The sequence below is a fragment of the Oncorhynchus tshawytscha genome, linkage group LG16, assembly GCF_018296145.1.
Source record: "Oncorhynchus tshawytscha isolate Ot180627B linkage group LG16, Otsh_v2.0, whole genome shotgun sequence".
Classification (NCBI taxonomy): domain Eukaryota; kingdom Metazoa; phylum Chordata; class Actinopteri; order Salmoniformes; family Salmonidae; genus Oncorhynchus; species Oncorhynchus tshawytscha.
Genome location: NC_056444.1, coordinates 46,587,982 through 46,603,764, shown reverse-complemented (window position 1 = coordinate 46,603,764; position 15,783 = coordinate 46,587,982). Strand labels below are relative to the sequence as shown.

At 44.1% G+C, this 15,783-nt stretch overlaps 1 protein-coding gene across 4 annotated transcripts in view; it reads left to right on the top strand.

Annotated features, from left to right (window-relative positions):
* The window catches only part of LOC112215753 (protein bicaudal D homolog 2), a 79,685-nt gene extending 65,740 nt beyond the window's left edge, over positions 1-13,945 (top strand). The window contains exons 8-12 of one of the 4 annotated variants that reach the window (XM_024375115.2): positions 116-640; positions 1,180-1,331; positions 8,184-8,424; positions 10,064-10,149; positions 11,768-11,865. In XM_024375115.2, coding sequence (XP_024230883.1) covers positions 116-640; positions 1,180-1,331; positions 8,184-8,424; positions 10,064-10,111 — 966 coding nt within the window. In that variant the 3' untranslated portion in view covers positions 10,112-10,149; positions 11,768-11,865. Of the gene's footprint in view, positions 1-115; positions 641-1,179; positions 1,332-8,183 lie in introns of all 4 variants that reach the window. The other 3 variants (XM_024375114.2, XM_024375113.2, XM_024375112.2) reach the window with 3 other exon arrangements.
* Positions 13,946-15,783: the final 1,838 nt, after the last annotated feature.

Here is a 15,783-nt window from a genome sequence, read left to right as displayed (position 1 = left end):
TCACTTTTCTCTGTGTAGGAATTGTTTGTACTTTTTCCTCACACTTGCAACCCAGATTTCTCTCTTCGATCAAATTGTATTAATTGACAAAGTTTCTCTCTTTCTATCTGTAAAGGTGAGTGACGTGGCGGGTGAGTCCCAGGGCAGCCTGAACGTGGCACAGGACGAGCTGGTCACCTTCAGTGAGGAGCTGGCCACCCTCTACAACCACGTGTGCATGTGCAACAACGAAACTCCCAACCGCGTCATGCTCGACTTCTACAAGGAGGGCAAGGGCGGGCGCACGAGTCCCGAAGGTCGCGGCCGCCGCTCCCCCATCCTGCTCACCAAGGGCCTGTTCCCCGTCCCCGATGCTGCCGACAGCGCCTTGTCCCCTGTCTCCTCTTCCCCCTCGCCCCGGGAGCCAATGAACGTGTACAACCTGGTGGCCATCATCCGGGACCAGATCAAGCACCTGCAGCTGGCGGTGGACCGCACCACAGAGCTGTCCCGTCAGAGGGTGGCGTCTCTGGAGCTTGGCGCCGTGGCTGACAAGGACATGGAGGCCTGCATGGAGGAGATCCTCAAACTCAAGTCCCTGCTCAGCACCAAGAGGGAGCAGATCGCTACACTGAGGACCGTGCTCAAAGCCAACAAGCAGGTCAGATACTGAACCTCCATGCTTGTATTTCCCTCCCCTAAGAATCAGTCGGGAGACTGGGAGGTGGCTGTCTAAAGCCTCTTCAGCTGTCGTAGCAAATGCACTGCAGCCAAGATTCATAACAAAACAACAGGGAGAGACAGCTAGTGGCTGTGAGTGTTTGTGTGTGTCTGTGTGCCTGTGTCTGTCTCTGTGTGTGTCTATGTGATAAGAGTTTTTAAAAAAGATGAAAGCTTACTAAAGCAGACACTCCCTAACAGCCCAGAACCCTAATGTTTGTGTGTCCAGTTGCTGTCAGATCTTTGAAGAGGGTGTGTGTTCCTCAGCTCCTGAATCTGACTCTCAGACAAAAGCCTCACGTAAAGAAACACACCAGTAGTCTTTAAATCCAGCCAGCTCCCCACTGAACTGTCGTGCAAATAAACCTTCAAAGGTCACACACTAAAACAGACTCTAATGACATTAAAGCTGCAGGAAAAAGACTCAAAATGACCCATTTTATTTGGTCTGACCGTTGTTGTGTTGTGTCCCCCCTACAGACGGCTGAGGTGGCGCTGGCCAACCTGAAGAGTAAGTATGAGAACGAGAAGGCCATGGTGACGGAGACCATGATGAAACTGAGGAACGAGCTGAAGGCCCTGAAGGAGGATGCCGCTACCTTCTCCTCACTCCGAGCGATGTTCGCCACACGGTAAGAGGAGTACATTGTCACGCGCCCCGTTTAAAACAAGTTAGGAACTAGTGATGGGAGAAGAAAAAAATTGCGACAGTTACACATTGCAATATTATATCAATATTTGACTCCCAAGAATCGATTTGTAAAAATAAAAAATCGATAAAATTTTTGTTTGTTTTTGGTACTGTAAGTAGCATAAGCTTGCGCTAGTCAACTGTACCTGCGCCAAAATGCATCCTTCTTCTCCATCTCCTTTTTAAATAGTGAGCCAACATGTTTTTAGAACTTTCATTTCCCTGACTGATCAAAACTCATTTTCTCGTGCTCCCATTTTCTCGTGCTCGCCATGAGATTTTAATGGAAAGATTTATTGACCAAAACACCTCGACGTCGCAGGGTCCATCTGACCACTTTTACTATGTTAACCTAGCAGTAACACCACCGATACACCATCCTAAGACCACACTCGCGACAACCACAAGGTAAATCTGTGTTTAATACCACACGGTAAGCCATATTCACCATATGCCAACGACGTGTACATAGCCTGCTTTTAATAACCGACAGGTTTAATAGGAGTGTTGTTTTTCTTTGTGAATCTGGGCGAGTGGAGGATGGCCATACGACAGACACATCTCTAATCTGTAGTAATTACTATGCTGAAGAAGCAGTGATTTATGACCAGTGACTGCTTATCAGATGGAGGGGCTACGTTAACCCCTCGCTGGCTAAGCCTGCTGATTCCCATAAGAAGCAGGCCAAAGGTTCCCCTTATAATCCCTACCTCGACCTGGTCTGGATAACTACCTCAGATACAATGTACTCTCGTTTCACCATAGTCTCACTGTACTGTAGTCTTCCTCCTGAAGGAAGTGTGTGTGTGTTTGTGGGGGGGGGGGGGGGGGTGACTATGAGTGTGTGTGCAATGTGTGTACGCTGTATACAAGCATGTAGACCACTGCACATTCTTGTGGTACTTTGTTTGCTCTGTTGTTTTGATGTGAGGCTCAGTGCGTCCTCCCTTCTCCTGCAAACCCTCCCTGAACCAGATGGCAACTCTGAGGCAGTCTCGCTCTGTCTTTAAGACTCCTCCACTTACAGCAAAGCTCAAATCAAGCTGTGCAGAAAGGAGAGGAGAGAAGGGAGGGCTGCTCTATCCATAGAGAGTGTGCACTCGGCACCCCTCATATTTACAGTGGAGTAATGCCACGGTGTATCTGCACTCCCAGTCCATTAGCTGGTCTTATTGAGAAATTCTATATAACTGTAGTAGCTTATTGATTAACATGGCAGAGAAAGCTGTCTTCCTCTGCAAATATGGGTGTGTTTCTGTTGTCATAACGATTTGGTGCAGTGCAGGGCCAGATGGTCTGTCGATGCGGGTGTTAAGCCATCCCTCTGAAGACATGAGAGGAAATCAGCTCTCACTGAGCACCTCAGAGGAAGCCATTTTGAAAATGACTGGCATTCTGCTTAGAATGACTTTCACTGACCAATCAGGGTTTCAAACCAAGTGTTCTTTAAGAGGTACTGGCTATTAGCAGCAGAACGAGGGTGGTAGATGTGATACAGAGGGAAATGGCGGCGCTAGAGAGGCACGCATGTGAAATGTGCCTTTCCCTTGTCCCTTTTTGCTGTTGTAAGACACTGAAGATGCTCCTAACACAACATAACAAAACATAACTCAACTCTGCTCAGGGGTCCGCAGGAAATCCCTCTGTCTTTACCTTGTATGGTGATTTCTATGTGCCTTAGATATAATTAATGTTCTGTTTTTGCTACCCCCTATATTGTGGTTGTCACGAGACCAGTATTGCGATGCTACGATGGCAAAAAAAGCACAAAGCAGACTCTTTGGTCCTTTAAAAAACCTACTGTATGTAACATTTTGTGCTATCGGAAATTGTTTTGTTTCCTTGCCACGATACCGCTGAGTATCGCAATACTGTTATCGTGACAGTCCTACCCTATATACTGCACTATAGGGAATAGGGATCCATTTTGGACACGGCCTCAGTATGTTCTGGGCTGTGTACATGCCTGAGTATTTGTGGTAGTGTTCATTCAGGTCCTTCTGGAGCCTGTACGTATTGGTATGCTAATTTTGGCCTATAGAATGATGGTGGGGAAGGAGGGGGGGGCTCTTTGAAAGGCTTTAAGAGGCAGAGGGATGTGATTGACCCACGTTTCCCACACTCCCCCTGTTTCTTCCCTCACTCCCCTCATTTATCCTCACAGCAAAACACAAGTCCCTCTACCCTACAGAGAGAGAGGGAGTCTTTCATTTCAGCTTCTCGACCTGGGGCTAATTTGAGAGTCTTTCTCATGGTTATTCCAACTTTGACATACTCTGTCGACTTAAATGTAGATTTGGGGATTCCTGAGATTTTCAGTGGACTGCCTTAGTTTCGAGTGTGTGTCCTCAGAGTGAGAGAGTTAGAGTGAATGGAGTGGGACTGATTGAATGTGCAAATCTCTGTTCGACTCTTTTGTGTAATGCAAGTTCCTAATATGTGTATTCTATGTCAGTTTCTACGTATCCATCTTGTGTATGTGTGTTGTACTCCAGCTGTGGACTGTGTTATCAGTCTACAGTAAGACCCAGTCTCTTACATTCCTACGACCAGTGCTTCATTTGAAAATTTGGAGGTGAGCGAGAGAGAGGGGTGGGGGAGTTCTGAGCTGGAGTCCTTAAAATGCTTTCCAGTTTCACTGACTCACCCAATGATCACTCGTCGGTAATTTGCCGGGGCAGGAGAATTATCGAAGATGCAACTCATATGAACTTTGATCGCTTTTATTATAGTTTTTACATATAAAAAAAGTGAGAAGGAAAAAACAATCATGCCACGAGAGTTACCGGATCCGGCCAAATAGATTCCGGACCAAAACAGTCGATGGAGAGGTGCAGGATCGGACTCCAATGAAGCACTGCCTGGACATGCCTGCTCTTAGCAGGCTGTAGGCACTATACATGCAAAGAATCAGTAAGCCTTCCCCCAGTCAAATCGAACAGGCACACACTCTCATTCTATCTCTTTGTCTTTCTCTGATTCCCATTTTGCTCTTACTTTCATTGTTGGTTATTTTATTCCTTCTTTATCTTCCCTCTCCTCCCTCCTAAATCCTCTCACTCATCCTCCTCCACAATGACCAATGCTGTTCCCACATAGCCAGAGAACAGCCGAGGCGAGTGTGTGTCTGTGTTAACACTCCATGTGAACAAATGTGCTCTGGTGCTGTGTTTCTACACTCATTTGTCAGTATATTTAGGGCGTATGTGCCGGTGGAGGCTGCTGAGGGGAGGACGGCTCATAATAACCTTTCCACTTATTCCGCTCCAGCCATTACCACGTGCCCGTCCTCCCCAATTAAGATGCCACCAACCCCCTGTGGTATGTGCCTGTCAGTGTAGTCCATACCCTTCCCTATGAACGTTTCATCGTGTTTCATGCAGTGCATGTGTTTGGGTGTGGATATGAGTGTATGCTGTGCACGTTATACTCTGAGCGCATGTGTGTGCAGTACGCCTGTGTGTGTCTCGTGACCCCTGGCTACTGTAGATTATCTGAGACATGGAGCCTCTGTTCCACACTACTCTGAATGTGGAGACTGTTCTTCTACAAAGGGCTAGCCGCCACCCAGGGCCATTGTGGCCCTCCAGTCCCTCTCTATCAGGCCAAGAAGGGCCCCATTGTATCCCTTCATCCCTAGAATGGAAGCCTGTATTTTTTCCCGGGAAAACCCACGCCCTCTTACACCCTCCACCCAGCATGGCTGGTCCATCTTAAAGGGCACTGTGACCCCCTGGGAACCCACCCCCGCCCCCCCATTCGCCATCTCACACTGGGTCAAATGAAGCTGCACTGATCCCCTTTGTCTGGGTGTGTCCCCCAGTGGGAGTCCGACTGCACGCCCACGAGGGGGGACTGGGTTTGTGTTTGTGTATTTGGGGGAGAGGATGTATACATCATGGGGAGTGCCCATGTGCAATAACACAACACTTCAACGAGCCAATAGTGAGAGACTGAATAGCAACATTAGGTCCTATGTGACCAATGAGAAGACGCACTGGGCACAGACGTCAGTTCAACTTTAGACTCCTTGTAATGTCCATGCCCTGATGAATTGAGGCTGTTCTGAGGGCAAAAGGGGTGCGACTCAATATTAGGAAGGTGTTCCTAATGTCTTTTCCACTCATTGTAGATTGTAATTGACACTTGGAAGTGTAGAGGAAACATTCCAATCCACCAGATAGAACAGGGAGTGTTTTTGTCCCACATTTAGATTCAGAGTAACCTTTAATTCCCCTGATATAGACTGTTCTTGTCCTGCAGGTAGGTCTGAAGGAGTGTTCTGAGATGCCAGGAATTTCATTCCAATGTGGGTTAGGCTGAATGACAGCTGGAAGGGAAGGTGGTGTACTGCACAGATCTCTGCAGAGGTGTGGCTACCATTATCACTGGGGAATGTCATCTCAGATCGCTGTGTTAGCAGGATGGAGACAGGTGGGGGGGTGGAGTGACTGCAGGTACCGAGAGTAGATGAGTTTGAAAAAAGGCTAGAGAAAGGCAGAGGCAGACAGAGAAGAGGACAGTAAGAGAGGAGGATGGAGGAAGGATGATGGAGATATAAATGAAGGATGGAGGGAGGATGACAGAGAGATGAAGGTAATATGAGGGTGCATAGAAAGGAAAGAGGGGTAGAGAGAGAGTGAAGGGCAGAATGATTAATAATGAAAGAGGAAGGATGTAGCAGATGAAGGACAGTGATATGAACCGCTGCCTCTACATTCCAGGCAGCATGACCTAGTTTTTTGGACCTGCATGGCCCCAACACACACTTAAGTGCTCACAGTGAGTGAGTGAGTGAGTGAGTGAGTGAGTGAGTGAGTGAGTGAGTGAGTGAGTGAGTGAGTGAGTGAGTGAGTGAGTGAGAGATCTTGTGCTATTTCACACTAACGTGGGAGGCAGAATTGATATTTGATGTTATATTACACTGGTGCTAGAGAAAGAGTGGAGAGAGTTGTTTGGGTGATAGCGAGAGGAAGGAACATCTCAGTTTGGTGAGTTTAGAAGTATTTCTACGTGGTCTACGATTAACTTACTCCGTGCTCAGACTCCTCATATTGTCATGCAGACAGACGTCCGGGTAGAGCTGCTTTCAACCTCAGCCCTCAGCAACACTGTTCATGAATGTTAATTACACCAATAGGGGTTATAATCAACATCAACACAGCCCACATGAACCCCAACCCCGGGATACATTCAAATGGGATGTATGTTCAGACATTAAACTCTTCATATATAATGCATACTGTGTTTGGATATTAGCAGTACAAAGTGAATCATGCGTAGCTGGGCTTTTAGTGAATAGTAAACACATCTCTACATTTTCTACTGGCCCAGTGCAATACAGATGAGGTCTTAAGTGAGCCTTGTGGGGGTGAAATGAGTTCCTATTGTTCTTACTTGAATAGGATGTTTAAAGTCTATAGTGCTGAGCATTAACCAACATTTTAGTTGTTTTTTTTTCAGTTATTTTTCACCTACACCTTTCAATTATTTGGATTTAAAACATATTTCCTGCAATTCTACACATTTTGTTGTAAGGTGCAGAGAAATGTTGCAGTTTTAAAGCAAATGTTCTTGCAATTCAATACATTTTGCCATGTCTAATGTTTATTCATATTTAAGTGACTCGAACATTACGACAAAGTCTATGGGCCCCCCAAAAATTGCTAAAAAACATTAGCTCACATGGGCTAGTTGATCTGGACATTTCTGACAAGTTATAAATAGCTCTCTAAGGTATGCAATGACTAACATGACTCATGATGAGGAACTCATGATGCACTACCCAATTTAGTAATGTCACCTTGTGCATTCTACTATTACAACAAAGAGTACGTTTAAAGCCGGACTCAGTTCCTTTCCAGTTTGGGAACCACTGGTTTAAGTGATTGATAGTGTTCAGCAGTCATAAAAGTATGCCATATTTTCATTGAAATACTACAAAATAGTGATTTTGTCAGACAGCATAGGAAGCAGCCCTATAGAGATGAGGTGATGACTTGAAATAAAATAAAACAAATTTAATATACACAACAGCTGAAATATTTTATTAATGTAATGTAATGTGAATAAATGATGGTTAATAATGGGCATTCACAACCATCATGTGACTTGTATTAATTGTTTTATTCTGGGATGTTACAGCATTCAACCCACATAGTGCATTTCATGTTTTAAAAAAAGTATCAAAACCGAAATCTAAAACCATGATTATTTTTTCGTAATCGAACCGAAACCAAACTGACCTCAAAAAGCACTTATTGCTCAGCACAAGAAGTTTAGGACAGAGAGGTTTCCAGGGAGAAGAGAGTGGTGCTGGGGGAAATGGAGAGATAGTCTGATGAAATGGTAGACTGCCGGATGGCAAGGCTCTGGTAGACACCTCAAGGGCTTTATCTGGTGGAGAAGACACTGGGGAAGTAGGTCAAAGGTCAAGACGAATGTAGGTTAAGCCTTTTTTCTTGCATTGATTTTCTGTGGGCTTGAAGGTCAGTGAAATCCATCTGAAATAGCCACAGACAATATGAACAGTCAGATTGGAGATCCAGACCATTACCAATGGTAGTGAACCATACAGACCACAGTCACTGTCAGATCACTGTGCCTTTGGCTGTTAACACTGGAGGTTTCTACTGCCACCTATTGGGTGGCTAGTGAAAATGCAGTAAATGTTTAAGGACTGAAATCTCACTGACGTTGGCGACAAATGCCTTATTCTAATGTGATCTCTCTCCCTCCATCCCTCTCTCTCTCTCCCTCCATCCCTCTCTCTCTCTCCCTCCTTCTACTGTAGCTGTGACGAGTATGTGACTCAGCTGGATGAGATGCAGAGACAGCTGTCTGCGGCAGAGGATGAGAAGAAGACCCTGAACTCCCTCCTCCGTATGGCCATCCAGCAGAAGCTAGCCCTGACCCAGCGCTTGGAGGACCTGGAGTTTGACACCGAGCAGACCCGCCGCGGGGGCAAACCTAAAGGCAGGACCACCAATGGCAGAACCACCAACGGCCAGACCAACACCGCCAACAACCCCCACGTAAGTCTCGGGCTCACCTGCGCCGGCATCGGTCGCCCCAGTGAGCACAACATCATGCCCAACGGCATCCTGGGAGGCCCAGTGGTCTTCTGCAGCGAGAAGTACAAGATCTACTGCGACTGAAGCGGCTGCATTGTCAGCACGGGACTGCTGTGTACAGAGGGGAGGAGCCCGAGGTCCTCCCCTGACTTAGTGTTAAAGAGCCCTACTATGCTCGCTTAGCTCCCTGCCTGCTCAGCCTGCAGCCTCATAGAGCCTGGTGTGTGTCTAACCTATAGTACATACTTATGCCTATGGCCACGTGTGGCCACTCACGCCTGCTAGTGTAAACGCTTAGGGGAATGCAGCTGTGTATGTACTGTACCGTACAGTACAGTGTGCCCTAGAAGTTTGGGATTGTAGTAGACATAATGTATGGCATGTGGATATGGCCTCAACCGGCCGCCGTTGGGCTTCTGTGGATATTATGGGGTGTCACTTCTTTCCGCCGTCATGGTGCTGTACTTATGATGATGTAAAAGGTGGCAGCTTTTGTGCTTAGTGTGTTCTGACCCCCCCTGAGTGTGTTGCCTGGTAACCATAATGCATTTGGGGGGTGGGGACTTGTGAAGAGGGTGTCACTTTTAGGATCATGTGACAGAAGTTGACGTCCTCTCCTCGTTTTGCTTGCCTGTTGGCGTTGGTGCTCCTTCGATAAAGCCCCCGCTCCTCTTCCCCTCTCTCTCCTGGCCCCCCAGGACTGAGCCAGCCCCAGCAACCCACTGACCAATCAGGTCGCTCATTAATGTTTACATAAACAAATGAAACAAAACAATATGCAAACTCCCCCTGCTGTTGCTAGGGAGCCCAGTGTGATTTGCTGGATTTTCTAACTGAAATTCAAAATTCTCAAAGCGGGTTGGCTGATAATTAATGATGTCGGAGGTGGGCGGTAAAGGAGCACCTAAGACCACAGGTGTTTCATTTCAAGATCCTTTAAGCTGTACACCAACGCGGTAGAGTCAGGCAGTCCAATCGCATGGCTTTGCAGCTGAAAATGCTACTGAGCTTTATAACAGTTTTTCTCTGTAAACAGGTGTGTCACAGCACATGCAGATGTGCTACAGGGCTCTACATCTGAACCAGAGCAGTTATTTAACGTCTGCAGAAATAAACAGAGGGCTATTCCATGTGACCCAGTATATGTCATATTGGGTGGATTCTCTCAGCCATATTACTTAAGAACGAAAGAAAATGATCAAATAACTGTGAACAGATACAATATAGTTTTGATTGATGGTGATTTTTGTAATAACAGAAAAGATCCTAAAAGAGCACAAAAATCAATGGCACCCAGATCCGGATCGTAATTCTACAAACAAAACCGACCAATATCCCTCGGCAAAGTGCCTGTCGACCCAAACACTTGAAATCAACTACATCTATATATCGATGTAAAGCCCTGTCTTTGTGTCTGTCAGCCTAATGCTGATCTCTCGTCCTCTCTCTCTCCCTGTCGCTTCTCTCTTTCTCTTTTGGGAGGCCCTTTTGAGCTCTCAAATGAACTATGTGTGGTTATGTGGCTGAAAACCTTGTCCTCCTCACGTCTCAAACGTGTGGTTCGTCGCTTTGTTGTCATGACAACCTCTCTCTCTTTTAGATTGTCAGCAGCTTGCTCGCTCTACAACACCACTCTCCCTTTAAGTAGAGAGGGGGATTGTGGGGAAAACCCCTGGATATTGTCAGGTAACGTCCTTGCGCACGTGTGTTCTGGAACCCTGCCTGTGTGTGTGTGTGTGTGTGTGTAATCTCAGCTCCGACACTGAGGTGAAAGACCCTTGTGTGTATGTCGTTTTCTCCAAATATTGCAAATAGATTCATTTCTGAGATGCTGTGTGGATGTGAGAGGACAACCAATGTACTGTCTTTATTACCCCCCCCAAAAAAAAAAAAAAAGCTTTAACCCTTGCAATCTAGTGCCAGGCAGATTAAAAAAACTGATGTGGGGCTTGTGTTAGATAGATCCATGTAATGCATACACGGTATTAGCTTTGTGGCGCTAAAAGCAGGGTTGATGCGAAGAGATTCTTGGAAGATTAATTCAATTATGCTTTTTAAAACTATATATTCTTAATAATACGATCGTAATCAGGTTCTAATCTTCTAGGATACTCCTAGGCCACCTCTCTCGGGTATGGAGAGGGAGAGCTTTGGTTCCTCCGAACGAGGGACGTCCTCAACCCTGCTTGAGTTGAGTATGTGCTGCGCTGCCCTACGAGGCCTTTAGTCACGCCACACAGTATGGAGACGAGGCTATCGCTCACATCAGAGAAGAACCTCCACGGGAGGGGAAATCACTATTCTGTTCTTGTTCCACTTAAGCGAAAGTGATAGAATCACACTTTGTGTCAGTTTGCTCTGGGTGTAGAGAGTGGGAGAGGAGAGAGAAGTAATACTGGTGTTTAAAAGCACCTGCACCCGAAAGACGAGCTCTCTCAGCCGATTCTGAACATTATTTTGATACTGTGTTTGGGGAAATGAGTTCCAGGGTTTTCTGAGGGAGATGCTCTAAGATGACAAATGTATTTACATGAGGTTTTTGTTTGACTACTTTGTCTCTAAATGTGGTATTTTACCAGTGGACATTGATTCAAATGAGTTGACCTTCTATCCCTGTTCCCTTGTGTAGGCACTATAGATTCACTGAATAATCTATATATTTCATAATCCAGGATGTGATTGTGGCTAGAGAGACCCTCCCTAGTTCTCTTGGTTTAGTTTGAAATCAATGTCTGTTTATCTGGTGTCATCAATAGAATGCCACCAGAATAAGCTCCCTCCTACCTCTGCCTTTAGGCTCCGCCCACTTCACCTTTGAGTTCTCTCACACGCTCTTTGTCTGATTCCTGATTGGTTGAACGCCTGCACGCTAAAAAACACACCCGTTCTCATTAACCTGCATGCCAGTAAGGAAAGCCCTTCCTATAACTGACCTGGTTCTGGGGTGTGGATTAAACTCTTGGGGCTCATCATGTGTTTTGGAGGTGTGTCAAAGGTCATGGTACTTGTGAGGTCATCAGCTTCTTGCACTCACTGGTCTTCCTCGTGCAGTGGTGCTTTTATATCAGCTCCTCTGAAACATATTGACACAATGTTGATATGACAGTCTGCTTCAGCACTACTAACCCAGTTTGCACCAACCGCTAGTTAGTAGCTACTGTAACTAAACTGGGCCTTCGGTGTACATCTTTTTACTCTTCCTTATTTAATGTTTTTGATTGGAATGGAATCATTTCTGACGAAGTTAACATCTCTCTACCAGTAATGCACATTTTTATGTTTTCTTTGTTTCTCCGTTTTGCAGTCATTTAATTCTGCCCGGAGGAGGATCCTCCAACACAGGATCCTCTCACAATGCCGATGTCACATTCATTGTGCAGAAAACAGATAGCCCTATAGGCCAAGATTATGAAACCCACTTCAAGACTAAAAAGATCAAATGAAATCTCTGATATTAAAATCCAATATTCCTCCAGGTTGCCCTTTAACTCGCAATATAGCACGACCTCTATGTCCTATGCATGGGAATGAACAAGGTATTTCACATTTCCCCTCGCTGCTGCCGATGCTCACAAGTACAGTGAACTCTGCCCTCCTCATGAAATGATGATCAGAGTTTGTGATTGGCGGAGTTATCCCTCCAATGAGAAGCCAGGGGAACCATGGTCTTTTCTCAATGTAAATCAACCAACTGTTTTGTCTGGTTTGATCTTTTTTTGTTTTAGTTTATTTGTTTTCATTAACCTGTGCACTTTTATTATAGGATTATATAACTTTATATTATTAACCTAGGAAAGGTTTGTAGTGCTAAGGTTTGTGACTTATTTAGTCAAGTATACACATATATTAATAGGAATATATTTCCTCCTGTATATGGTCTCTTTGTACCATCTACGGAGACCATTTACTCTCCTAAAGTCTCAGCGCAAACCAGAGTCCATCTATTGTTATTGTGCTTCTGAGAATTGATCCATCTGAATAACCATCCTTTTATTGTTATGTCTCATCTTATTGCTTTATTATGCTGTTGGTTTGGTTTTTTATGTATGTTCTACTGCCATGTTCTAAACAAAATCCAGGGTGAGCTAATTCTGGGGTTTTCATGTATTTATTATTCCTAGGAATAGTTCAAAGCTAACGCGCAGAAACTTGACGACGCTCTGACTCAGAAAAATTGGTAAGAAGTTCTTGGGGGGGAAAATGGAGTGACAAAATGATTTTGTTTTTTTCCATCTTCTTACCAGGGGTGTCACACTGATAAGGGATCACTGGCTCACAGAATTCTCTGCAAGTGCAACGATTAAATTCCAAATTGGAATTGTTTAATTCTCTCTTTGTTTATCGTGCCAAATCCTGGTACACCATTTAGGTTTGAAAAGATTCAAGAATCAGAAAGACAAGCCGTACATCAGTGAGAAAGGTGTAGTTTGGGGCTGTGGCTTTCTGCTGAAGCGCTACCCGGGTTTTGCTTTGGGTTTGTTTTGTTCTTCATTCTGACCAGTAGTGCCTTTCATTGTTTCAAGGGAGAATTGTAGACTAGTACTTTGTGTTTGTTTTTTAGGGGAGGAGTTTGGGTTGAATGACTTTGTGAGCAGCAATAAATGCAAAGAGGAGTAGCCCTTTTTGCAGGAGTGAGATGATCGTTTTGAAATTAGCTCAATTCAACTGATATTGTATTGAATTCTGCAGGTCAGTGATCCCAACAGCAAATTCAGGGGTATTGAGAAAATGTAGTTTTTTTTATCAAACTTTGGGAACCAAAAGAAATCCCTTTGGCCTCATTTTGAACAAAATGTTCCATGCACCACTATGTGTTTGGGCAGATCAGTGTACTATTGGAAACATCGACATGATCTCTAGCTTTGTATGGTGAAGGTAATGTAATATCTACAGTATTGTTGGCAAATGTGCAGAGAGCGCATTTTCTCTTTGATTTGTTTTTGTTTTTTTATTGAATATTTTTTTTTACATCATATATTAAAGTGTTGTGATTTCAGGAAATAGAAAACAGATTTTGCATCAACAAGCTTGAATAGTGCCATCCTAGCCAATGCTTGTTTGTTGAGGCGTAAAAAGTTATCAATACGGTTGAGAAGCGAAAAATACAGAGAAAATAAAGTGCAATTTAAAAGCTGTTTTACAAGGAAAATAAAAGTTTTCTGTTTGCTGGAAGTGATAGCATTGTGATAATACACTAGCCGTGCAAACTTTATATTGTCATATTGTGTTTCAGTATTGATCCATATTGAGTTTGATACCTTTATATGAAATAACGACTTAATCTGTATGTTGGTATTTATTTGGATTGTCATGCAGTACTGTATTCTTATCAATAATGTGCATTATAATTAGTGGCATATTGATTACAACTTATTGTCATATGCATGTTTTTCAGTCATGGGAACCTTTACACAGAATCGAAAACAAACCTATAACTTTGGAGATGCTGAAAAAGTGAAAAAATAAAATGATGAAAAAATGAGTTTAGTCTAATGTATTACTGCTGAGCTAATCCTATGAAAGTGTTGTTTTGTTTTCCTATAGAGAGGTGTTATGTCTGTGTAAAGGTAGTCATACTGGTTAAAATCAATAAATGTGACTAAAAAGACAAAAGTGTCCCGTGTGTATTTTCATCCCAAACTCATCCCACTGTAAGTAAATTAACAGTTCACTTTGGAGCCAGTCTGATGCTGCAGGCTCCCCCTCAGAAGATCCCCAGCTGGGAAACAAAATGAGGGGGGACTTCCCAGCTGTCTGTAAAGACTCCATGACATGATCAAATTTCACACAATGCACAAAACTCTTCCACCCCCACCTTCTGTCTGGCTCCCCCTCTTTTTCCTCTCTCCCTGCCCTCATCCTTTGTCTTCTCTATTCTTCCTGTTATTTTCCATTTTCTTTTTCTGTTCTCCACATCTCACCCCTTTATATCTCTTTAACTCTCTAGATCTTTATTTTCTCTCCCATTTACTCTCTTTTTCTGTCGTTTCCCTCTCTTTTATCCATAATTTGCTGCTGTGTATTAAAAACTCCCGCATACAAACAAACCCGGTGACTCTTGACCTCTCCACCCCCAGTAACTTCCTGTCCATGCTCCGTTAGGACCAGTTTCCATGAGTCATAACGACTTGCCCCGTTTGTCTCATGCAACAGTTTTATACCACGTGGATGGTTTTATATGGCAAGAATATGTAGAGCGCTATTGATTTTCAGAAAAGAAGAATTGATACAAAATACAGAAACAGATGAACAATGCAAGTGATAAAATAATTGGTCCCATTCAGAAGCTGTCATTCTACAAATATAAGGATTTATTGTATTCTAATGTCTAAAGTTTATAAATTGCATTTTTAGACCACTGTACAATTTTGATTAATAACCATCTTACAGAAGTAGGATGGAAACAAAAGGACCATTCATTGAGTTTTTAAATAATCTATCCCAGCGAGAGATGGTGGGAGAGATGCGAAAGTTCTGCAAGCAGTAACGCCTGATTTCCTCCTCTAGTCCTCTCTGTAAAGGGGGGCTGATGAGGATGGCTGGCTTTGTGTATCTGAAACCCCACAAGTACAGAACAAATTCTGTTCCAAATCTGGTTACATTGAAAAGCAATGTGTGTGTATGGCCAACAGTGAGTGTGACGTCTGAGTGATGGAAGAAGTGCTCTAATCAAGACAATCAATGGTTTGCATGCAGGGCTGAAACATAAAAACTATAATACACACTATTCATACACAAAGAATCACATACAACTAGGCTACAGTGTACCATTTACCAACCACACTACATAACAGAGACTGCCCCAACTGAAAAAGTCCCGATTTGCAGAATCGGATACTGTATGAAAGAAAGGTGGGAGGTCACTCCATTGGCAGTCTATGACATCACTATCCCCCCACAGTGGACGCTTTGTCGTCATGGCATCTCCCCCATTTCCTGTTCATTATGCCATATGGAATATGGGTCAATGGAATATGTTCTATCCCACTGCTCCATTCCAAATTCAGGTGGTATGATTGTACCTGAAGTAGCATGCTGCTCGTCTCACAGTGGTTGGTGCAGTATCCTCTCTGACCAATTGGGGTCACCATAACACTGACAAATACAGTGGTATCCAGTGTCTGTCTGAATCCAATGAGATTCTTCACTCTTTTTTGAGTGATATTATATGGGTATGTGTTTGTGCACAAGTGTGTTTTGTATGTGTGTGTGCATGTGTGTGTGTGGGTGTGTACGCAATGTTGAGTGTGAGTGTGTACGCAATGGTGAGTGTGCTGCTGTCAGTGGAGTGGGGCTACTAAACCGTAACCTAACACAAAG